The 25,874-nt window shown below is 34.6% G+C and overlaps 2 protein-coding genes across 2 annotated transcripts; both read left to right on the top strand.

Moving 5' to 3' along the window:
- Window positions 1-12,756: 12,756 nt before the first annotated feature.
- LOC125728170 (uncharacterized) lies at window positions 12,757-15,607 on the top strand. The gene is given in 2 exon segments (XM_049005236.1): window positions 12,757-15,464; window positions 15,466-15,607. Coding segments are annotated over 2 exon segments (2,769 nt in total). The 3' UTR covers window positions 15,527-15,607.
- A 7,089-nt stretch (window positions 15,608-22,696) lies between these two features.
- Window positions 22,697-25,547, top strand: LOC125728169 (uncharacterized). Its single transcript, XM_049005235.1, is given in 2 exon segments — window positions 22,697-25,404; window positions 25,406-25,547. Coding segments are annotated over 2 exon segments (2,769 nt in total). The 3' UTR covers window positions 25,467-25,547.
- The last annotated feature ends 327 nt before the right edge of the window (window positions 25,548-25,874 follow it).

The raw sequence follows: 25,874 nt of genomic DNA, 5'->3' as shown, positions 1-25,874 counted from the left end.
CATATTAGCATATTAGCATATTAGCATAGCATATTAGCATAGCATATTAGCATATTAGCATATTAGCATATTAGCATATTAGCATATTAGCATAGCATATTAGCATAGCGTTTTAGCATATTAGCGTATTAGCATATTAGCATATTAGCATAGCATATTAGCATATTAGCATATTAGCATATTAGCATATTAGCATAGTGTGTTAGCATATTAGCATATTAGCATATTAGCATATTAGCATATTAGCATATTAGCATAGCATGTTAGCATATTAGCGTATTAGCATATTAGCATATTAGCATATTAGCATATTAGCATATTAGCATAGAATATTAGCATATTAACATATTAGCATATTAGCATAGCGTTTTAGCATATTAGCATATTAGCATATTAGAATATTAGCATATTAGCATATTAGCATAGCGTGTTAGCATATTAGCATATTAGCACATTAACATAGCATATTAGCATATTAACATATTAGCATATTAGCATAATAGCATATTAGCATAGCATGTTAACATATTAGCGTATTAACGTATTAGCATATTAGCATATTAGCATAGCATATTAGCATATTAGCATATTAGCATAGCGTGTTAGCATATTAGCGTGTTAGCATATTAGCATATTAACATATTAGCATATTAGCATATTAGCATAGCATATTAGCGTATTAGCATAGCGTGTTAGCATAGCGTATTAGCATATTAGCATATTAGCATATTAGCATATTAGCATATTAGCATATTAGCATAGCATATTAGCATATTAGCATATTAGCATATTAGCATATTAGCATAGCATATTAGCATATTAGCATATTAGCATATTAGCATATTAGCATATTAGCATAGCGTGTTAGCATATTAGCGTATTAACATAGCATATTAGCATATTAGCATATTAGCATATTAGCATATTAGCATAGTATGTTAGCATAGCGTATTAGCATATTAGCATATTAGCATAGCATATTAGCATATTAGCATATTAGCATATTAGCATATTAGCATATTAGCATAGCGTGTTAGCATATTAGCGTATTAGCATATTAGCATATTAGCATAGCATATTAGCATATTAGTATATTAGCATATTAGCATAGCGTGTTAGCATATTAGCGTATTAGCATATTAGCATATTAGCATAGCATATTAGCATATTAGCATATTAACATATCATATTAGCATAGTGTGTTAGCATATTAGCGTATTAGCATATTAGCATATTAGCATATTAGCATATTAGCATAGCATATTAGCATAGCATATTAGCATATTAGCATATTAGCATATTAGCATATTAGCATATTAGCATATTAGCATATTAGCATAGCATATTAGCATAGCGTTTTAGCATATTAGCGTATTAGCATATTAGCATATTAGCATAGCATATTAGCATATTAGCATATTAGCATATTAGCATATTAGCATAGTGTGTTAGCATATTAGCATATTAGCATATTAGCATATTAGCATATTAGCATAGCATGTTAGCATATTAGCGTATTAGCATATTAGCATATTAGCATATTAGCATATTAGCATAGAATATTAGCATATTAACATATTAGCATATTAGCATAGCGTTTTAGCATATTAGCATATTAGCATATTAGAATATTAGCATATTAGCATATTAGCATAGCGTGTTAGCATATTAGCATATTAGCACATTAACATAGCATATTAGCATATTAACATATTAGCATATTAGCATAATAGCATATTAGCATAGCATGTTAACATATTAGCGTATTAACGTATTAGCATATTAGCATATTAGCATAGCATATTAGCATATTAGCATATTAGCATAGCGTGTTAGCATATTAGCGTGTTAGCATATTAGCATATTAACATATTAGCATATTAGCATATTAGCATAGCATATTAGCGTATTAGCATAGCGTGTTAGCATAGCGTATTAGCATATTAGCATATTAGCATAGCATATTAGCATATTAGCATATTAGCATATTAGCATAGAATATTAGCATATTAGCATATTAGCATATTAGCATATTAGCATTGCGTTTTAGCATATTAGCATATTAGCATATTAGCATAGCATAGCGTGTTAGCATATTAGCATATTAGCATATTAGCATAGCATATTAGCATATTAACATATTAGCATATTAGCATAATAGCATATTAGCATAGCATGTTAACATATTAGCGTATTAACGTATTAGCATAGCATATTAGCATATTAGCATATTAGCATATTAGCATAGCGTGTTAGCATATTAGCGTGTTAGCATATTAGCATATTAGCATATTAGCATATTAGCATATTAGCATAGCATATTAGCGTATTAGCATAGCGTGATAGCATAGCGTATTAGCATATTAGCATATTAGCGTATTAGCATATTAGCATATTAGCATATTAGCATATTAGCATAGCATATTAGCATATTAGCATATTAGCATATTAGCATATTAGCATATTAGCATAGTGTGTTAGCATATTAGCATATTAGCATATTAGCATATTAGCATATTAGCATAGCGTGTTAGCATATTAGCGTATTAGCATATTAGCATATTAACATATTAGCATAGCATATTAGCATATTAGCATAGCGTGTTAGCATATTAGTATATTAGTATATTAGCATATTAGCATATTAGCATATTAGCATAATAGCATATTAGCATAGCATGTTAACATATTAGCATATTAGCATATTAGCATATTAGCATATTAGCATATTAGCATAGCATATTAGCATATTAGCATATTAGCATATTAGCATAGCGTGTTAGCATATTAGCGTGTTAGCATATTAGCGTATTAGCATAGCATATTAGCATAGCATATTAGCATAACATATTAGCATATTAGCATATTAGCATATTAGCATAGCGTGTTAGCATATTAGCGTATTAGCATATTAGCATAGTATATTAGCATATTAGCATATTAGCATAGCATATTAGCATAGCGTGTTAGCATATTAGCACATTAGCATATTAGCATATTAGCATATTAGCATAGCATATTAGCATATTAGCATAGCATATTAGCATATTAGCATATTAGCATAGCATGTTAGTATATTAGCGTATTAGCATATTAGCATATTAGCATATTAGCATATTAGCACATTAGCATATTAGCATATTAGCATAGCATATTAGCATAGCATATTAACATATTAGCATATTAGTATATTAGCATATTAGCATATTAGCATATTACCATAGCATATTAGCATATTAGCATAGCATGTTAGCATATTAGCGTATTAGCATATTAGCATATTAGCATATTAGCATATTAGCATATTAGCATCTTAGCATATTAGCATAGCATATTAGCATATTAGTATATTAGCATATTAGCATATTAGTATAGCGTGTTAGCATATTAACGTATTAGCATATTAGCATATTAGCACAGCATATTAGCATATTATCATATTAGCATAGCATATTAGCATAGCGTGTTAGCATATTAGCATATTTGCATAGCATATTAGCATATTAGCATATTAGCATATTAGCATATTAGCATAGCATATTAGCATATTAGCATATTAGCATAGCGTGTTAGCATATTAGCGTATTAACATAGCATATTAGTATAGCATATTAGCATATTAGCATATTAGCATAGCGTGTTAGCATATTAGCATATTAGCATATTAGCATAGCATAGCATATTAGTATATTAGCATATTAGCATATTAGCATATTAGCATATTAGCATAGCGTGTTAGCATATTAGCGTATTAGAATATGCATATTAGCATAGCATATTAGCATATTAGCATATTAGCATATTAGCATATTAGCATATTAACATAGCATATTAGCATAGCGTGTTAGCATATTAGCGTATTAGCATATTAGCATATTAGCATAGCATATTAGCATATTAGCATATTAGCATATTAGCATATTAGCATATTAGCATAGCATATTAGCATATTAGCATAGCGTCAGCATATATGCATAGCGTGTTAGCATATTAGCATATTAGCATATTAGCATATTAGCATAGCGTGTTAACATATTAGCGGATTAGCATATTAGCATATTAGCATAGCATATTAGCATAGCATATTAGCATAGCATATTAGCATATTAGCATAGCGTGTTAGCATATTAGCATATTAGCATATTAGCATAGCGTGTTAACATATTAGCATATTAGCATATTAGCATATTAGCATAGCATATTAGCATATTAGCATATTAGCATATTAGCATATTAGCATAGCGTGTTAGCATATTAGCGTATTAGCATATTAGCATATTAGCATATTAGCATAGCATATTAGCATATTAGCATATTAGCATATTAGCATATTAGCATAGCGTGTTAGCATATTAGCGTATTAACATATTAGCATATTAGCATATTAGCATAGCATATTAGCATATTAGCATAGCATATTAGCATATTAGCATATTAGTATATTAGCATATTAGCATAGCGTATTAGCATGTTAACGTATTAGCATGTTAGCATATTAGCATAGCATCAGCATATTAGCATATTAGCATATTAGCATAGCGTGTTAGCATAGCGTATTAGCATATTAGCATATTAGCATATTAGCATATTAGCATAGCATATTAGCGTATTAGCATATTAGCATAGCATATTAGCATATTAGCATATTAGCATATTAGCATATTAGCATAGCGTGTTAGTATATTAGCATATTAGCATAGCATATTAGCATATTAGCATAGCATATTAGCATAGCGTGTTAGCATATTAACGTATTAGCATATTAACATATTAGCATAGCATATTAGTATATTAGCATAGCATATTAACATATTAGCATAGCATATTAGTATATTAGCATAGCATATTAGCATATTAGCATATTAGCATATTAGCATATTAGCATAGCGTGTTAGCATATTAGCGTATTAGCATATTAGCATATTAGCATAGCATATTAGCATATTAGCATATTAGCATACTAGCATATTAGCATATTAGCATAGCGTGTTAGCATATTAGCGTATTAGCATATTAGCATATTAGCATATTAGCATACTAGCATATTAGCATATTAGCATAGCGTGTTAGCATATTAGCGTATTAGCATATTAGCATATTAGCATAGCATATTAGCATAGCATATTAGCATATTAGCATATTAGTATAGCGTGTTAGCATATTAGCATATTAGGATATTGGCATACTAGCATATTAGCATATTAGCATAACGTGTTAGCATATTAGCGTATTAGCATATTAGTATATTAGCATAGCATATTAGCATATTAGCATATTAGCATATTAGCATATTAGCATATTAGCATAGCGTATTAGCATATTAGCATATTAGCATATTAGCATATTAGCATATTAGCATATTAGCATATTAGCATAGCGTGTTAGCATATTAGCGTATTAGCATATTAGCATATTAGCATAGAATATTAGCATATTAGCATATTAGCATATTAGCATATTAGCATAGCGTGTTAGCATATTAGCATATTAGCATATTAGCATATTAGAATATTAGCATAGCGTGTTAGCATATTAGCATATTAACACATTAGCATAGCATATTAGCATATTAACATAGCATATTAGCATAATAGCATATTAGCATAGCATGTTAACATATTAGCGTGTTAGCGTATTAGCATATTAGCATATTAGCATAGTATATTAGCATATTAGCATATTAGCATAGCATATTAGCATAGCGTGTTACCATATTTGCGTATTAGCATATTAGCATATTAGCATATTAGCATAGCGTGTTAGCATATTAGCATATTAGCATAACATATTGGCATATTAGCATATTAGCATATTAGCATAGCGTGTTAGCATATTAGCGTATTAGCATATTAGCATATTAGCATATTAGCATATTAGCATATTAGCATATTACCATAGCGTGTTAGCATATTAGCATATTAGCATATTCGCATTTTAGCATAGCGTGTTAGCATATTAGTGTATTAGCATATTAGCATATTAGCATATTAGCATAGCATATTAGTATATTAGCATAGCATATTAGCATATTAGCATATTAGCATATTAGCATATTAGCATATTAGCATAGCGTGTTAGCATATTATCGTATTAGCATATTAGCATATTAGCATAGTATATTAGCATATTAGCATATTAGCATATTAGCATATTAGCATAGCGTGTTAGCATATTAGCATACTAGCATATTAGCATAGCGTGTTAGCATATTAGCATACTAGCATATTAGCATATTAGCATATTAGCATATTAGCATATTAGCATAGCGTATTAGCAAATTAGCATATTAGCATATTAGCATATTAGTATATTAGCATAGCGTGTTAGCATATTAGCGTATTAGCATATTAGCATATTAGCATTCAATATTAGCATATTAGCATATTAGCATATTAGCATATTAGCATAGCGTGTTAGCATATTAGCATATTAGCATATTAGCATAGCATATTAGCATAGCGTGTTAGCATATTAGCATATTAGCACATTAGCATAGCATATTAGCATATTAACATATTAGCATATTAGCATAATAGCATATTAGCATAGCATGTTAACATAGCGTATTAGCATATTAGCATATTAGCATTCAATATTAGCATATTAGCGTATTAGCATAGCATATTAGCATAGCATATTAGCATATTAGCATATTAGCATATTAGCATATTAGCATATTAGCATAGCGTGTTAGCATAGCATGTTAGCATATTAGCATATTAGCATATTAGCATAGCATATTAGCATATTAGCATATTAGCATATTAGCATAGCGTGTTAGCATATTAGCGTATTAGCATATTAGCGTATTAGCATATTAGCATAGTATATTAGTATATTAGCATATTAGCATAGCATATTAGCATAGCGTGTTAGCATAGCGTATTAGCATATTAGTATATTAGCATAGCATATTAGCATAGCATATTAGCATATTAGCATATTAGCATAGCATGTTAGCATATTAGCATATTAGCATATTAGTATATTAGCACATTAGCATATTAGCATATTAGCATAGCATATTAGCATAGCATATTAGCATATTAGCATATTAGCATATTAGCATATTAGCATATTAGTATATTAGCATATTACCATAGCATATTAGCATATTAGCATAGCGTGTTAGCATATTAGCGTATTAGCATATTAGCATATTAGCATAGCATATTAGCATCTTAGCATATTAGCATCTTAGTATATTAGCATAGCATATTAGCATATTAGCATATTAGCATATTAGCATATTAGCATATTAGCATGTTAGTATAGCGTGTTAGCATATTAGCGTATTAGCATATTAGCATATTAGCATAGCATATTAGCATATTAGCATATTAGCATAGCGTGTTAGCATATTAGCATATTAGCATAGCATATTAGCATATTAGCATATTAGCATATTAGCATATTAGCATATTAGCATATTAGCATATTAGCATAGCATATTAGCATATTAGCATATTAGCATATTAGCATATTAGCATAGCGTGTTAGCATATTAGCGTATTAACATAGCATATTAGCATATTAGCATATTAGCATATTAGCATAGTATGTTAGCATAGCGTATTAGCATATTAGCATATTAGCATATTAGCATAGCATATTAGCATATTAGCATATTAGCATATTAGCATATTAGCATATTAGCATAGCGTGTTAGCATATTAGCGTATTAGCATATTAGCATATTAGCATAGCATATTAGCATATTAGTATATTAGCATATTAGCATAGCGTGTTAGCATATTAGCGTATTAGCATATTAGCATATTAGCATATTAACATAGCATATTAGCATATTAGCATATTAGCATATTAGCATAGCATATTAGCATATTAGCATAGCGTGTTAGCATATTAGCGTATTAGCATATTAGCATATTAGCATACCATATTAGCATATTAGCATATTAGCATATTAGCATAGCGTGTTAGCATATTAGCATATTAGCATATTAGCATAGTGTGTTAACATATTAGCGGATTAGCATATTAGCATGTTAGCATAGCATATTAGCATATTAGCATAGCGTGTTAGCATATTAGCATATTAGCATATTAGCATATTAGCATAGCGTGTTAGCATATTAGCGTATTAGCATATTAGCATATTAGCATAGCATATTAGCATATTAGCATATTAGCATATTAGCATAGCGTGTTAGCATATTAGCGTATTAGCGTATTAGCATATTAGCATATTAGCATATTAGCATAGCATATTAGCATATTAGCATATTAGCATATTAGCATATTAGCATATTAGCATCTTAGCATATTAGCATCTTAGCATATTAGCATAGCATATTAGCATATTAGCATATTAGCATATTAGCATATTAGCATATTAGTATAGCGTGTTAGCATATTAGCGTATTAGCATATTAGCATATTAGCATAGCATATTAGCATATTAGCATATTAGCATATTAGCATAGCGTGTTAGCATATTAGCATATTAGCATAGCATATTAGCATATTAGCATATTAGCATATTAGCATATTAGCATATTAGCATAGCATATTAGCATATTAGCATATTAGCATATTAGCATATTAGCATAGCGTGTTAGCATATTAGCGTATTAACATAGCATATTAGCATATTAGCATATTAGCATATTAGCATAGTATGTTAGCATAGCGTATTAGCATATTAGCATATTAGCATAGCATATTAGCATATTAGCATATTAGCATATTAGCATATTAGCATATTAGCATAGCGTGTTAGCATATTAGCGTATTAGCATATTAGCATATTAGCATAGCATATTAGCATATTAGTATATTAGCATATTAGCATAGCGTGTTAGCATATTAGCGTATTAGCATATTAGCATATTAGCATATTAACATAGCATATTAGCATATTAGCATATTAGCATATTAGCATATTAGCATAGCATATTAGCATATTAGCATAGCGTGTTAGCATATTAGCGTATTAGCATATTAGCATATTAGCATACCATATTAGCATATTAGCATAGCATATTAGCATAGCGTGTTAGCATATTAGCAAATTAGCATATTAGCATAGTGTGTTAACATATTAGCGGATTAGCATATTAGCATGTTAGCATAGCATATTAGCATATTAGCATAGCGTGTTAGCATATTAGCATATTAGCATATTAGCATATTAGCATAGCGTGTTAGCATATTAGCGTATTAGCATATTAGCATATTAGCATAGCATATTAGCATATTAGCATATTAGCATATTAGCATAGCGTGTTAGCATATTAGCGTATTAGCGTATTAGCATATTAGCATATTAGCATAGCATATTAGCATATTAGCATATTAGCATATTAGCATATTAGCATATTAGCATATCAGCATATTAGCATAGCGTGTTAGCATATTAGCGTATTAGCATATTAGCGTATTAGCATATTAGCATATTAGCATAGTATATTAGCATATTAGCATATTAGCATAGCATATTAGCATAGCGTGTTAGCATAGCGTATTAGCATATTAGCATATTAGCATAGCATATTAGCATAGCATATTAGCATATTAGCATATTAGCATAGCATGTTAGCATATTAGCATATTAGCATATTAGCATATTAAAATAGCATATTAGCACATTAGCATATTAGCATATTAGCATAGCATATTAGCATATTAGCATATTAGCATATTAGCATATTAGCATATTAGTATATTAGCATATTACCATAGCATATTAGCATATTAGCATAACGTGTTAGCATATTAGCGTATTAGCATATTAGCATATTAGCATAGCATATTAGCATCTTAGCATATTAGCATCAGCATATTAGCATTGCATATTAGCATATTAGCATATTAGCATATTAGCATATTAGCATGTTAGTATAGCGTGTTAGCATATTAGCGTATTAGCATATTAGCATATTAGCATATTAGCATAGCATATTAGCATATTAGCATATTAGCATATTAGCATAGCGTGTTATCATATTAGCATATTAGCATATTAGCATAGCATATTAGCATATTAGCATATTAGCATATTAGCATATTAGCATAGCATATTAGCATATTAGCATATTAGCATATTAGCATATTAGCATATTAGCATAGCGTGTTAGCATATTAGCGTATTAACATAGCATATTAGCATATTAGCATATTAGCATATTAGCATAGTATGTTAGCATAGCGTATTAGCATATTAGCATATTAGCATAGCATATTAGCATATTAGCATATTAGCATATTAGCATATTAGCATATTAGCATAGCGTGTTAGCATATTAGCGTATTAGCATATTAGCATATTAGCATAGCATATTAGCATATTAGTATATTAGCATATTAGCATATTAGCATATTAGCATATTAGCATAGCGTGTTAACATATTAGCGTATTAGCATATTAGCATATTAGCATATTAACATAGCATATTAGCATATTAGCATATTAGCATATTAGCATATTAGCATAGCATATTAGCATATTAGCATAGCGTGTTAGCATATTAGCGTATTAGCATATTAGCATATTAGCATACCATATTAGCATATTAGCATATTAGCATATTAGCATAGCGTGTTAGCATATTAGCATATTAGCATATTAGCATATTAGCATATTAGCATATTAGCATAGTGTGTTAACATATTAGCGGATTAGCATATTAGCATATTAGCATAGCATATTAGCATATTAGCATAGCGTGTTAGCATTTTAGCATATTAGCATATTAGCATATTAGCATAGCGTGTTAGCATATTAGCGTATTAGCATATTAGCATATTAGCATAGCATATTAGCATATTAGCATATTAGCATATTAGCATAGCGTGTTAGCATATTAGCGTATTAGCGTATTAGCATATTAGCATATTAGCATATTAGCATAGCATATTAGCATATTAGCATATTAGCATAGCGTGTTAGCATATTAGCATATTAGCATATTAACATATTAGCATAGCATATTAGCATATTAGCATATTAGCATAGCATATTAGCATATTAGCATATTAGCATAGCATATTAGCATATTAGCGTATTAGCATATTAGCTTAGCGTATTAGCATGTAAACGTATTAGCATGTTAGCATATTAGCATAGCATCTTAGCATATTAGCATATTAGCATATTAGCATATTAGCATATTAGCATAGCGTGTTAGCATAGCGTATTAGCATATTAGCATATTAGCATAGCATATTAGCGTATTAGCATATTAGCATATTAGCATAGCATATTAGCATATTAGCATATTGGCATATTATCATAGCGTGTTAGCATATTAGCATATTAGCATAGCATATTAGCATATTAGCATAGCGTGTTAGCATAGCGTATTAGCATATTAGCATAGCATATTAGTGTATTAGCATAGCATATTAGCATATTAGCATATTAGCATAGCGTGTTAGCATATTAGTGTATTAGCATATTAGCATATTAGCATATTAGCATATTAGCATAGCGTGTTAGCATATTAGCATATTAGCATATTAGCACATTAGCATAGCATAGCATATTAACATATTAGCATATTAGCATAATAGCATATTAGCATAGTATGTTAACATATTAGCGTGTTAGCATATTAACATGTTAGCATATTAGCATAGCGTGTTAGCATATTAGCATATTAGCATATTAGCATATTAGCATAGTGTGTTAACATATTAGCGGATTAGCATATTAGCATGTTAGCATAGCATATTAGCATATTAGCATAGCGTGTTAGCATATTAGCATATTAGCATATTAGCATATTAGCATATTAGCATAGCGTGTTAGCATATTAGCGTATTAGCATATTAGCGTATTAGCATAGCATATTAGCATATTAGCATATTAGCATATTAGCATAGCGTGTTAGCATATTAGCGTATTAGCGTATTAGCATATTAGCATATTAGCATATTAGCATAGCATATTAGCATATTAGCATATTAGCATAGCGTGTTAGCATATTAGCGTATTAGCATATTAACATAGCATAGCATATTAGCATATTAGCATAGCATATTAGCATATTAGCATATTAGCATAGCATATTAGCATATTAGCGTATTAGCATATTAGCTTAGCGTATTAGCATGTTAACGTATTAGCATGTTAGCATATTAGCATAGCATCTTAGCATATTAGCATATTAGCATATTAGCATATTAGCATATTAGCATAGCGTGTTAGCATAGCGTATTAGCATATTAGCATATTAGCATAGCATATTAGCGTATTAGCATATTAGCATATTAGCATAGCATATTAGCATATTAGCATATTAGCATATTATCATAGCGTATTAGCATATTAGCATATTAGCATAGCATATTAGCATATTAGCATAGCGTGTTAGCATAGCGTATTAGCATATTAGCATAGCATATTAGTGTATTAGCATAGCATATTAGCATATTAGCATATTAGCATAGCGTGTTAGCATATTAGTGTATTAGCATATTAGCATATTAGCATATTAGCATATTAGCATAGCGTGTTAGCGTGTTAGCATATTAGCATATTAGCATATTAGCACATTAGCATAGCATATTAGCATATTAACATATTAGCATATTAGCATAATAGCATATTAGCATAGTATGTTAACATATTAGCGTGTTAGCATATTAACATGTTAGCATATTAGCATAGTATATTAGCATATTAGCATATTAGCATAGCATATTAGCATAGCGTGTTAGCATATTAGCGTATAAGCATATTAGCATATTAGCATATTAGCATATTAGTATAGCGTGTTAGCATATTAGCATATGCCACCTCTCGCGGAGCTTCGACACACTATCCGGAAGCAGCTTAAGACCCTGCGCAGAGCTGAATGGCATAGGAGACGGAGGGTGGAGAGAGCCAGGAAGCGAAGTTCCTTCATAGCCAACCCCTTTCGTTTTGCTAAGCAGTTGTTGGGACAGAAACGAAGCGGACGTCTCGAGTGTTCCCAGGAAGAGGTGGACAACTTTCTGCACAATACCCTCAGCGACCCAGTCAGAGAGCAAGGACTTGGACCACAGACAGCCCTTAGGGTCATGCCAACCCCTACAGTGGAGTTTAACACCTCAGAACCCACTTGGAAGGAAGTCCAGGAGGTGGTAACAGCAGCCAGAGCCAGCTCCACTCCAGGCCCCAGTCAAGTACCCTACAAGGTGTACAAGCGCTGTCCAAACCTCCTCAGAATTCTATGGAAGTTGCTGCGAGTGATTTGGCGGAGGGGAACCATTGCAGACCAATGGAGACAGGCGGAGGGTGTCTGGATACCAAAGGAGGAGAACTCAACCAGGCTGGAGCAGTTCCGATCCATTTCACTTCTCAGTGTGGAGGGGAAGGTCTTCTTCAGTATCCTTTCCAGAAGGATGACAGACTTCCTCTTGAAGAACAAGTACATCGACACCTCAGTACAGAAAGGTGGCATTCCTGGAGTTCCTGGCTGCCTAGAACACACCGGAGTAATTACCCAGCTGATCAGGGAGGCACGAGAAGGGAAGGGGGACCTGGCAGTGCTGTGGCTGGACCTAGCTAACGCATATGGGTCAATTCCCCACAAGCTGGTGGAAACCACTCTGGACCGTCATTACATACCCGATAAGATCAAGGACCTCATCCTGAACTACTATGGGAACTTCAGGTTGAGAGTGACATCAGGGAGCATAACATCCAATTGGTATCGGCTCGAGAAAGGGATTATAACTGGTTGTACAATCTCAGTTATCCTGTTTGCCCTTGCCATGAATATGTTGGTGAAGGCAGCTGAGATGGAGTGTAGAGGCCCCCTGTCCAAGTCTGGAATTCGTCAGCCCCCCATTCGAGCCTTCATGGATGACCTGACAGTTACCACTACGTCAGTGCCTGGATGCCGGTGGATCCTTCAAGGCCTGGAAAAGCTCATTTGTTGGGCTAGGATGAGCTTTAAACCAATCAAATCTAGGTCCATGGTCCTGAAGAGAGGGAAAGTGGTGGACAAGTTTCGCTTCTGTGTGGACGGTGTAACGATACCAACGATCACTGAGAAACCAGTCGTAAGCCTAGGCAAGGTTTTCGACTGCAGCCTCAGAGACACAGCATCGGTCCGAATTACCATTAAGAAGCTTGAAGCCTGGTTGTCCACAGTAGATAAATCTGGCCTTCCTGGCAGGTTCAAGGCATGGTTATACCAACATGGCATTCTGCCCCGCATCCTCTGGCCGCTGTTAGTGTACGAGGTGACTATGTCCACTGTTGAGACCCTGGAGAGAAAGATCAGTTCTTTCCTCCGAAGATGGCTGGGCCTGCCACGCAGTCTAACTAGTGCAGCATTATACAGCAGAAGCAACAAACTCCAGCTTCCTTTCAGCAGCCTGGAGGAGGAATTTAGAGTTTCTCGTACAAGAGAGGCACTTGTTTATCGAGAATCCAGCGACTCCAGAGTTGCTTCAGCAGGCATTGTGGTGAAGACTGGCAGGAAGTTCAGAGCTCAAGAGGGGCAAGAACTGGCAGAATCTCGTCTAAGGCACAGGGCTTTGGTGGGCACGGTGGCCGTTGGACGAGCAGGGCTGGGGTCATTCCCACAGCCACGGTTCCACCGGGCCCAGGGAAAGGACAGACGCCACCTTGTCCTGGAGGAGGTACGGGCAGGTGTTGAGGAGGTGAGGACCAGCAGGATGGTGAGCATGCAGCAGCAAGGAGCATCAGCAAGATGGGAAGGAGCGCTGGGGAGGAAGCTGACCTGGAATGACATCTGGAAGGCAGAGCCACAGCGTATCAAGTTCATGGTCCAAGCTGTGTACGATGTGCTACCAAGCCCTGCTAACTTATACGTTTGGGGGAAGTGCGACCTTTCAACGTGTCCCCAATGCCCAGGAAGGGGCACATTGGAGCACATCCTTAGCAGCTGCCCAGCAGCCCTTGGAGGTGGACGCTACCGCTGGCGCCATGACCAGGTGCTGAAGACAGTAGCTGAGACCATAGCTACTGCAGTGGCTAACAATATACACACCCGAAGCCGGAGGGTAGTACCCTTTGTGAAAGCTGGAGAGAAGCCACGACCACAGCCAATTCCAACATCCAGCCTACTTTCATCGGCATCAGACTGGGAACTGCGAGTTGACTTGGGCAAGCAGCTCAAGTTTCCAGAGTATGTTACATCAACCTCATTGAGACCAGATGTAGTGCTGACTTCTGTCTCTTCTAAGCAAGTCCTCTTATTAGAATTAACAGTCCCTTGGGAGGACCGCATGGAAGAAGCCAACGAACGGAAGCGGCTTAAATACCAAGAGCTCATAGAGGAATGTCGGAGAAGAGGCTGGAAAGCCCGCTGCGAGCCAATAGAGGTGGGATGTCGAGGCTTTGCGGCTCGCTCCCTATGTAAAGTCTACACCTTACTTGGCATCACTGGAGCTGCAAAAAGAAAAGCCATCAAGTCCACCACAGAGGCTGCAGAGAGAGCCTCCAGGTGGATTTGGATGAAGAGGTCTGAAACGTGGGCCAATGCTGCTGGGACACAAGTTGGGGCCTGATCAGCCCTGGCTGGGTCGCCTGAAGGAGGGTGTCTGATGTTGCGAGACCCGAAACACCCAAAGATCTCAGGAAACATCACTGATGATGTGTCCCAGGGCATCTACGGATGTATCTATTCACCATATTAGCATATTAGCATATTGGCATATTAGCATATTGGCATATTAGCATATTAGCATATTAGCATAGCGTGTTAGCATATTAGCGTATTAGCATATTAGCATATTAGCATATTAGCATATTAGCATATTAGCATAGCGTGTTAGCATATTAGCATATTAGCATAATAGCATATTAGCATATTAGCATAGCGTGTTAGCATATTAGCGTATTAGCATATTAGCATATTAGCATAGCATATTAGTATATTAGCATAGCATATTAGCATATTAGCATATTAGCATATTAGCATATTAATATAATAGCATATTAGCATATTAGCATAGTGTGTTAACATTAGCGGATTAGCATATTAGCATATTAGCATAGCATATTAGCATATTAGCATATTAGCATAGCATATTAGCATATTAGCATAGCGTGTTAGCATATTAGCATATTAGCATATTAGCATAGCGTGTTAGCATATTAGCGTATTAGCATATTAGCATATTAGCATATTAGCATAGCATATTAGCATATTAGCATATTAGCATATTAGCATATTAGCATAGCGTGTTAGCATATTAGCGTATTAGCATATTAGCATAGCGTATTAGCAAATTAGCATATTAGCATATTAGCATATTAGTATATTAGCATAGCGTGTTAGCATATTAGCGTATTAGCATATTAGCATATTAGCATTCAATATTAGCATATTAGCATATTAGCATATTAGCATAGCGTGTTAGCATATTAGCATATTAGCATATTAGCATAGCATATTAGCATAGCGTGTTAGCATATTAGCATATTAGCACATTAGCATAGCATATTAGCATATTAACATATTAGCATATTAGCATAATAGCATATTAGCATAGCATGTTAACATATTAGCGTATTAGCATATTAGCATATTAGCATTCAATATTAGCATATTAGCGTATTAGCATAGCATATTAGCATAGCATATTAGCATATTAGCATATTAGCATATTAGCATATTAGCATATTAGCATAGCGTGTTAGCATAGCATGTTAGCATATTAGCATATTAGCATATTAGCATAGCATATTAGCATATTAGCATATTAGCATATTAGCATAGCGTGTTAGCATATTAGCGTATTAGCATATTAGCGTATTAGCATATTAGCATAGTATATTAGTATATTAGCATATTAGCATAGCATATTAGCATAGCGTGTTAGCATAGCGTATTAGCATATTAGTATATTAGCATAGCATATTAGCATAGCATATTAGCATATTAGCATATTAGCATAGCATGTTAGCATATTAGCATATTAGCATATTAGTATATTAGCACATTAGCATATTAGCATATTAGCATAGCATATTAGCATAGCATATTAGCATATTAGCATATTAGCATATTAGCATATTAGCATATTAGTATATTAGCATATTACCATAGCATATTAGCATATTAGCATAGCGTGTTAGCATATTAGCGTATTAGCATATTAGCATATTAGCATAGCATATTAGCATCTTAGCATATTAGCATCTTAGTATATTAGCATAGCATATTAGCATATTAGCATATTAGCATATTAGCATATTAGCATATTAGCATGTTAGTATAGCGTGTTAGCATATTAGCGTATTAGCATATTAGCATATTAGCATAGCATATTAGCATATTAGCATATTAGCATAGCGTGTTAGCATATTAGCATATTAGCATAGCATATTAGCATAGCATATTAGCATATTAGCATATTAGCATATTAGCATATTAGCATATTAGCATAGCATATTAGCATATTAGCATATTAGCATATTAGCATATTAGCATAGCGTGTTAGCATATTAGCGTATTAACATAGCATATTAGCATATTAGCATATTAGCATATTAGCATAGTATGTTAGCATAGCGTATTAGCATATTAGCATATTAGCATATTAGCATAGCATATTAGCATATTAGCATATTAGCATATTAGCATATTAGCATATTAGCATAGCGTGTTAGCATATTAGCGTATTAGCATATTAGCATATTAGCATAGCATATTAGCATATTAGTATATTAGCATATTAGCATAGCGTGTTAGCATATTAGCGTATTAGCATATTAGCATATTAGCATATTAACATAGCATATTAGCATATTAGCATATTAGCATATTAGCATATTAGCATAGCATATTAGCATATTAGCATAGCGTGTTAGCATATTAGCGTATTAGCATATTAGCATATTAGCATACCATATTAGCATATTAGCATATTAGCATATTAGCATAGCGTGTTAGCATATTAGCATATTAGCATATTAGCATAGTGTGTTAACATATTAGCGGATTAGCATATTAGCATGTTAGCATAGCATATTAGCATATTAGCATAGCGTGTTAGCATATTAGCATATTAGCATATTAGCATATTAGCATAGCGTGTTAGCATATTAGCGTATTAGCATATTAGCATATTAGCATAGCATATTAGCATATTAGCATATTAGCATATTAGCATAGCGTGTTAGCATATTAGCGTATTAGCGTATTAGCATATTAGCATATTAGCATATTAGCATAGCATATTAGCATATTAGCATATTAGCATATTAGCATATTAGCATATTAGCATCTTAGCATATTAGCATCTTAGCATATTAGCATAGCATATTAGCATATTAGCATATTAGCATATTAGCGTATTAGCATATTAGCATATTAGCATAGCATATTAGCATATTAGCATATTAGCATATTAGCATAGCGTGTTAGCATATTAGCATATTAGCATAGCATATTAGCATATTAGCATATTAGCATATTAGCATATTAGCATATTCGCATAGCATATTAGCATATTAGCATATTAGCATATTAGCATATTAGCATAGCGTGTTAGCATATTAGCGTATTAACATAGCATATTAGCATATTAGCATATTAGCATATTAGCATAGTATGTTAGCATAGCGTATTAGCATATTAGCATATTAGCATAGCATATTAGCATATTAGCATATTAGCATATTAGCATATTAGCATATTAGCATAGCGTGTTAGCATATTAGCGTATTAGCATATTAGCATATTAGCATAGCATATTAGCATATTAGTATATTAGCATATTAGCATAGCGTGTTAGCATATTAGCGTATTAGCATATTAGCATATTAGCATATTAACATAGCATATTAGCATAGCATATTAGCATATTAGCATATTAGCATAGCATATTAGCATATTAGCATAGCGTGTTAGCATATTAGCGTATTAGCATATTAGCATATTAGCATACCATATTAGCATATTAGCATAGCATATTAGCATAGCGTGTTAGCATATTAGCATATTAGCATATTAGCATAGTGTGTTAACATATTAGCGGATTAGCATATTAGCATGTTAGCATAGCATATTAGCATATTAGCATAGCGTGTTAGCATATTAGCATATTAGCATATTAGCATATTAGCATAGCGTGTTAGCATATTAGCGTATTAGCATATTAGCATATTAGCATAGCATATTAGCATATTAGCATATTAGCATATTAGCATAGCGTGTTAGCATATTAGCGTATTAGCGTATTAGCATATTAGCATATTAGCATAGCATATTAGCATATTAGCATATTAGCATATTAGCATATTAGCATAGCATATTAGCATATTAGCATATCAGCATATTAGCATAGCGTGTTAGCATATTAGCGTATTAGCATATTAGCGTATTAGCATATTAGCATATTAGCATAGTATATTAGCATATTAGCATATTAGCATAGCATATTAGCATAGCGTGTTAGCATAGCGTATTAGCATATTAGCATATTAGCATAGCATATTAGCATAGCATATTAGCATAGCATATTAGCATATTAGCATATTAGCATAGCATGTTAGCATATTAGCATATTAGCATATTAGCATATTAAAATAGCATATTAGCACATTAGCATATTAGCATATTAGCATAGCATATTAGCATATTAGCATATTAGCATATTAGCATATTAGCATATTAGTATATTAGCATATTACCATAGCATATTAGCATATTAGCATAACGTGTTAGCATATTAGCGTATTAGCATATTAGCATATTAGCATAGCATATTAGCATCTTAGCATATTAGCATCAGCATATTAGCATTGCATATTAGCATATTAGCATATTAGCATATTAGCATGTTAGTATAGCGTGTTAGCATATTAGCGTATTAGCATATTAGCATATTAGCATATTAGCATAGCATATTAGCATATTAGCATATTAGCATATTAGCATAGCGTGTTATCATATTAGCATATTAGCATATTAGCATAGCATATTAGCATATTAGCATATTAGCATATTAGCATATTAGCATAGCATATTAGCATATTAGCATATTAGCATATTAGCATATTAGCATATTAGCATAGCGTGTTAGCATATTAGCGTATTAACATAGCATATTAGCATATTAGCATATTAGCATATTAGCATATTAGCATAGTATGTTAGCATAGCGTATTAGCATATTAGCATATTAGCATAGCATATTAGCATATTAGCATATTAGCATATTAGCATATTAGCATATTAGCATATTAGCATATTAGCATAGCGTGTTAGCATATTAGCGTATTAGCATATTAGCATATTAGCATAGCATATTAGCATATTAGTATATTAGCATATTAGCATATTAGCATATTAGCATAGCGTGTTAACATATTAGCGTATTAGCATATTAGCATATTAGCATATTAACATAGCATATTAGCATATTAGCATATTAGCATATTAGCATATTAGCATAGCATATTAGCATATTAGCATAGCGTGTTAGCATATTAGCGTATTAGCATATTAGCATATTAGCATACCATATTAGCATATTAGCATATTAGCATATTAGCATAGCGTGTTAGCATATTAGCATATTAGCATATTAGCATATTAGCATATTAGCATATTAGCATAGTGTGTTAACATATTAGCGGATTAGCATATTAGCATATTAGCATAGCATATTAGCATATTAGCATAGCGTGTTAGCATTTTAGCATATTAGCATATTAGCATATTAGCATAGCGTGTTAGCATATTAGCGTATTAGCATATTAGCATATTAGCATAGCATATTAGCATATTAGCATATTAGCATATTAGCATAGCGTGTTAGCATATTAGCGTATTAGCGTATTAGCATATTAGCATATTAGCATATTAGCATAGCATATTAGCATATTAGCATATTAGCATAGCGTGTTAGCATATTAGCATATTAGCATATTAACATATTAGCATAGCATATTAGCATATTAGCATAGCATATTAGCATATTAGCATATTAGCATAGCATATTAGCATATTAGCGTATTAGCATATTAGCTTAGCGTATTAGCATGTAAACGTATTAGCATGTTAGCATATTAGCATAGCATCTTAGCATATTAGCATATTAGCATATTAGCATATTAGCATATTAGCATAGCGTGTTAGCATAGCGTATTAGCATATTAGCATATTAGCATAGCATATTAGCGTATTAGCATATTAGCATATTAGCATAGCATATTAGCATATTAGCATATTGGCATATTATCATAGCGTGTTAGCATATTAGCATATTAGCATAGCATATTAGCATATTAGCATAGCGTGTTAGCATAGCGTATTAGCATATTAGCATAGCATATTAGTGTATTAGCATAGCATATTAGCATATTAGCATATTAGCATAGCGTGTTAGCATATTAGTGTATTAGCATATTAGCATATTAGCATATTAGCATATTAGCATAGCGTGTTAGCATATTAGCATATTAGCATATTAGCACATTAGCATAGCATAGCATATTAACATATTAGCATATTAGCATATTAGCATAATAGCATATTAGCATAGTATGTTAACATATTAGCGTGTTAGCATATTAACATGTTAGCATATTAGCATAGCGTGTTAGCATATTAGCATATTAGCATATTAGCATATTAGCATAGTGTGTTAACATATTAGCGGATTAGCATATTAGCATGTTAGCATAGCATATTAGCATATTAGCATAGCGTGTTAGCATATTAGCATATTAGCATATTAGCATATTAGCATATTAGCATAGCGTGTTAGCATATTAGCGTATTAGCATATTAGCGTATTAGCATAGCATATTAGCATATTAGCATATTAGCATATTAGCATAGCGTGTTAGCATATTAGCGTATTAGCGTATTAGCATATTAGCATATTAGCATATTAGCATAGCATATTAGCATATTAGCATATTAGCATAGCGTGTTAGCATATTAGCGTATTAGCATATTAACATATTAGCATAGCATATTAGCATATTAGCATAGCATATTAGCATATTAGCATATTAGCATAGCATATTAGCATATTAGCGTATTAGCATATTAGCTTAGCGTATTAGCATGTTAACGTATTAGCATGTTAGCATATTAGCATAGCATCTTAGCATATTAGCATATTAGCATATTAGCATATTAGCATAGCGTGTTAGCATAGCGTATTAGCATATTAGCATATTAGCATAGCATATTAGCGTATTAGCATATTAGCATATTAGCATAGCATATTAGCATATTAGCATATTAGCATATTATCATAGCGTATTAGCATATTAGCATATTAGCATAGCATATTAGCATATTAGCATAGCGTGTTAGCATAGCGTATTAGCATATTAGCATAGCATATTAGTGTATTAGCATAGCATATTAGCATATTAGCATATTAGCATAGCGTGTTAGCATATTAGTGTATTAGCATATTAGCATATTAGCATATTAGCATATTAGCATATTAGCATATTAGCATAGCGTGTTAGCGTGTTAGCATATTAGCATATTAGCATATTAGCACATTAGCATAGCATATTAGCATATTAACATATTAGCATATTAGCATAATAGCATATTAGCATAGTATGTTAACATATTAGCGTGTTAGCATATTAACATGTTAGCATATTAGCATAGTATATTAGCATATTAGCATATTAGCATAGCATATTAGCATAGCGTGTTAGCATATTAGCGTATAAGCATATTAGCATATTAGCATATTAGCATATTAGTATAGCGTGTTAGCATATTAGCATATGCCACCTCTCGCGGAGCTTCGACACACTATCCGGAAGCAGCTTAAGACCCTGCGCAGAGCTGAATGGCATAGGAGACGGAGGGTGGAGAGAGCCAGGAAGCGAAGTTCCTTCATAGCCAACCCCTTTCGTTTTGCTAAGCAGTTGTTGGGACAGAAACGAAGCGGACGTCTCGAGTGTTCCCAGGAAGAGGTGGACAACTTTCTGCACAATACCCTCAGCGACCCAGTCAGAGAGCAAGGACTTGGACCACAGACAGCCCTTAGGGTCATGCCAACCCCTACAGTGGAGTTTAACACCTCAGAACCCACTTGGAAGGAAGTCCAGGAGGTGGTAACAGCAGCCAGAGCCAGCTCCACTCCAGGCCCCAGTCAAGTACCCTACAAGGTGTACAAGCGCTGTCCAAACCTCCTCAGAATTCTATGGAAGTTGCTGCGAGTGATTTGGCGGAGGGGAACCATTGCAGACCAATGGAGACAGGCGGAGGGTGTCTGGATACCAAAGGAGGAGAACTCAACCAGGCTGGAGCAGTTCCGATCCATTTCACTTCTCAGTGTGGAGGGGAAGGTCTTCTTCAGTATCCTTTCCAGAAGGATGACAGACTTCCTCTTGAAGAACAAGTACATCGACACCTCAGTACAGAAAGGTGGCATTCCTGGAGTTCCTGGCTGCCTAGAACACACCGGAGTAATTACCCAGCTGATCAGGGAGGCACGAGAAGGGAAGGGGGACCTGGCAGTGCTGTGGCTGGACCTAGCTAACGCATATGGGTCAATTCCCCACAAGCTGGTGGAAACCACTCTGGACCGTCATTACATACCCGATAAGATCAAGGACCTCATCCTGAACTACTATGGGAACTTCAGGTTGAGAGTGACATCAGGGAGCATAACATCCAATTGGTATCGGCTCGAGAAAGGGATTATAACTGGTTGTACAATCTCAGTTATCCTGTTTGCCCTTGCCATGAATATGTTGGTGAAGGCAGCTGAGATGGAGTGTAGAGGCCCCCTGTCCAAGTCTGGAATTCGTCAGCCCCCCATTCGAGCCTTCATGGATGACCTGACAGTTACCACTACGTCAGTGCCTGGATGCCGGTGGATCCTTCAAGGCCTGGAAAAGCTCATTTGTTGGGCTAGGATGAGCTTTAAACCAATCAAATCTAGGTCCATGGTCCTGAAGAGAGGGAAAGTGGTGGACAAGTTTCGCTTCTGTGTGGACGGTGTAACGATACCAACGATCACTGAGAAACCAGTCGTAAGCCTAGGCAAGGTTTTCGACTGCAGCCTCAGAGACACAGCATCGGTCCGAATTACCATTAAGAAGCTTGAAGCCTGGTTGTCCACAGTAGATAAATCTGGCCTTCCTGGCAGGTTCAAGGCATGGTTATACCAACATGGCATTCTGCCCCGCATCCTCTGGCCGCTGTTAGTGTACGAGGTGACTATGTCCACTGTTGAGACCCTGGAGAGAAAGATCAGTTCTTTCCTCCGAAGATGGCTGGGCCTGCCACGCAGTCTAACTAGTGCAGCATTATACAGCAGAAGCAACAAACTCCAGCTTCCTTTCAGCAGCCTGGAGGAGGAATTTAGAGTTTCTCGTACAAGAGAGGCACTTGTTTATCGAGAATCCAGCGACTCCAGAGTTGCTTCAGCAGGCATTGTGGTGAAGACTGGCAGGAAGTTCAGAGCTCAAGAGGGGCAAGAACTGGCAGAATCTCGTCTAAGGCACAGGGCTTTGGTGGGCACGGTGGCCGTTGGACGAGCAGGGCTGGGGTCATTCCCACAGCCACGGTTCCACCGGGCCCAGGGAAAGGACAGACGCCACCTTGTCCTGGAGGAGGTACGGGCAGGTGTTGAGGAGGTGAGGACCAGCAGGATGGTGAGCATGCAGCAGCAAGGAGCATCAGCAAGATGGGAAGGAGCGCTGGGGAGGAAGCTGACCTGGAATGACATCTGGAAGGCAGAGCCACAGCGTATCAAGTTCATGGTCCAAGCTGTGTACGATGTGCTACCAAGCCCTGCTAACTTATACGTTTGGGGGAAGTGCGACCTTTCAACGTGTCCCCAATGCCCAGGAAGGGGCACATTGGAGCACATCCTTAGCAGCTGCCCAGCAGCCCTTGGAGGTGGACGCTACCGCTGGCGCCATGACCAGGTGCTGAAGACAGTAGCTGAGACCATAGCTACTGCAGTGGCTAACAATATACACACCCGAAGCCGGAGGGTAGTACCCTTTGTGAAAGCTGGAGAGAAGCCACGACCACAGCCAATTCCAACATCCAGCCTACTTTCATCGGCATCAGACTGGGAACTGCGAGTTGACTTGGGCAAGCAGCTCAAGTTTCCAGAGTATGTTACATCAACCTCATTGAGACCAGATGTAGTGCTGACTTCTGTCTCTTCTAAGCAAGTCCTCTTATTAGAATTAACAGTCCCTTGGGAGGACCGCATGGAAGAAGCCAACGAACGGAAGCGGCTTAAATACCAAGAGCTCATAGAGGAATGTCGGAGAAGAGGCTGGAAAGCCCGCTGCGAGCCAATAGAGGTGGGATGTCGAGGCTTTGCGGCTCGCTCCCTATGTAAAGTCTACACCTTACTTGGCATCACTGGAGCTGCAAAAAGAAAAGCCATCAAGTCCACCACAGAGGCTGCAGAGAGAGCCTCCAGGTGGATTTGGATGAAGAGGTCTGAAACGTGGGCCAATGCTGCTGGGACACAAGTTGGGGCCTGATCAGCCCTGGCTGGGTCGCCTGAAGGAGGGTGTCTGATGTTGCGAGACCCGAAACACCCAAAGATCTCAGGAAACATCACTGATGATGTGTCCCAGGGCATCTACGGATGTATCTATTCACCATATTAGCATATTAGCATATTGGCATATTAGCATATTGGCATATTAGCATATTAGCATATTAGCATAGCGTGTTAGCATATTAGCGTATTAGCATATTAGCATATTAGCATATTAGCATATTAGCATAGCGTGTTAGCATATTAGCATATTAGCATAATAGCATATTAGCATATTAGCATAGCGTGTTAGCATATTAGCGTATTAGCATATTAGCATATTAGCATAGCATATTAGTATATTAGCATAGCATATTAGCATATTAGCATATTAGCATATTAGCATATTAATATAATAGCATATTAGCATATTAGCATAGTGTGTT

Source organism: Brienomyrus brachyistius, unplaced genomic scaffold (assembly GCF_023856365.1).
Source record: "Brienomyrus brachyistius isolate T26 unplaced genomic scaffold, BBRACH_0.4 scaffold180, whole genome shotgun sequence".
Classification (NCBI taxonomy): Eukaryota; Metazoa; Chordata; class Actinopteri; order Osteoglossiformes; family Mormyridae; genus Brienomyrus; species Brienomyrus brachyistius.
This window is presented reverse-complemented; position numbering and strand designations above follow the sequence as displayed.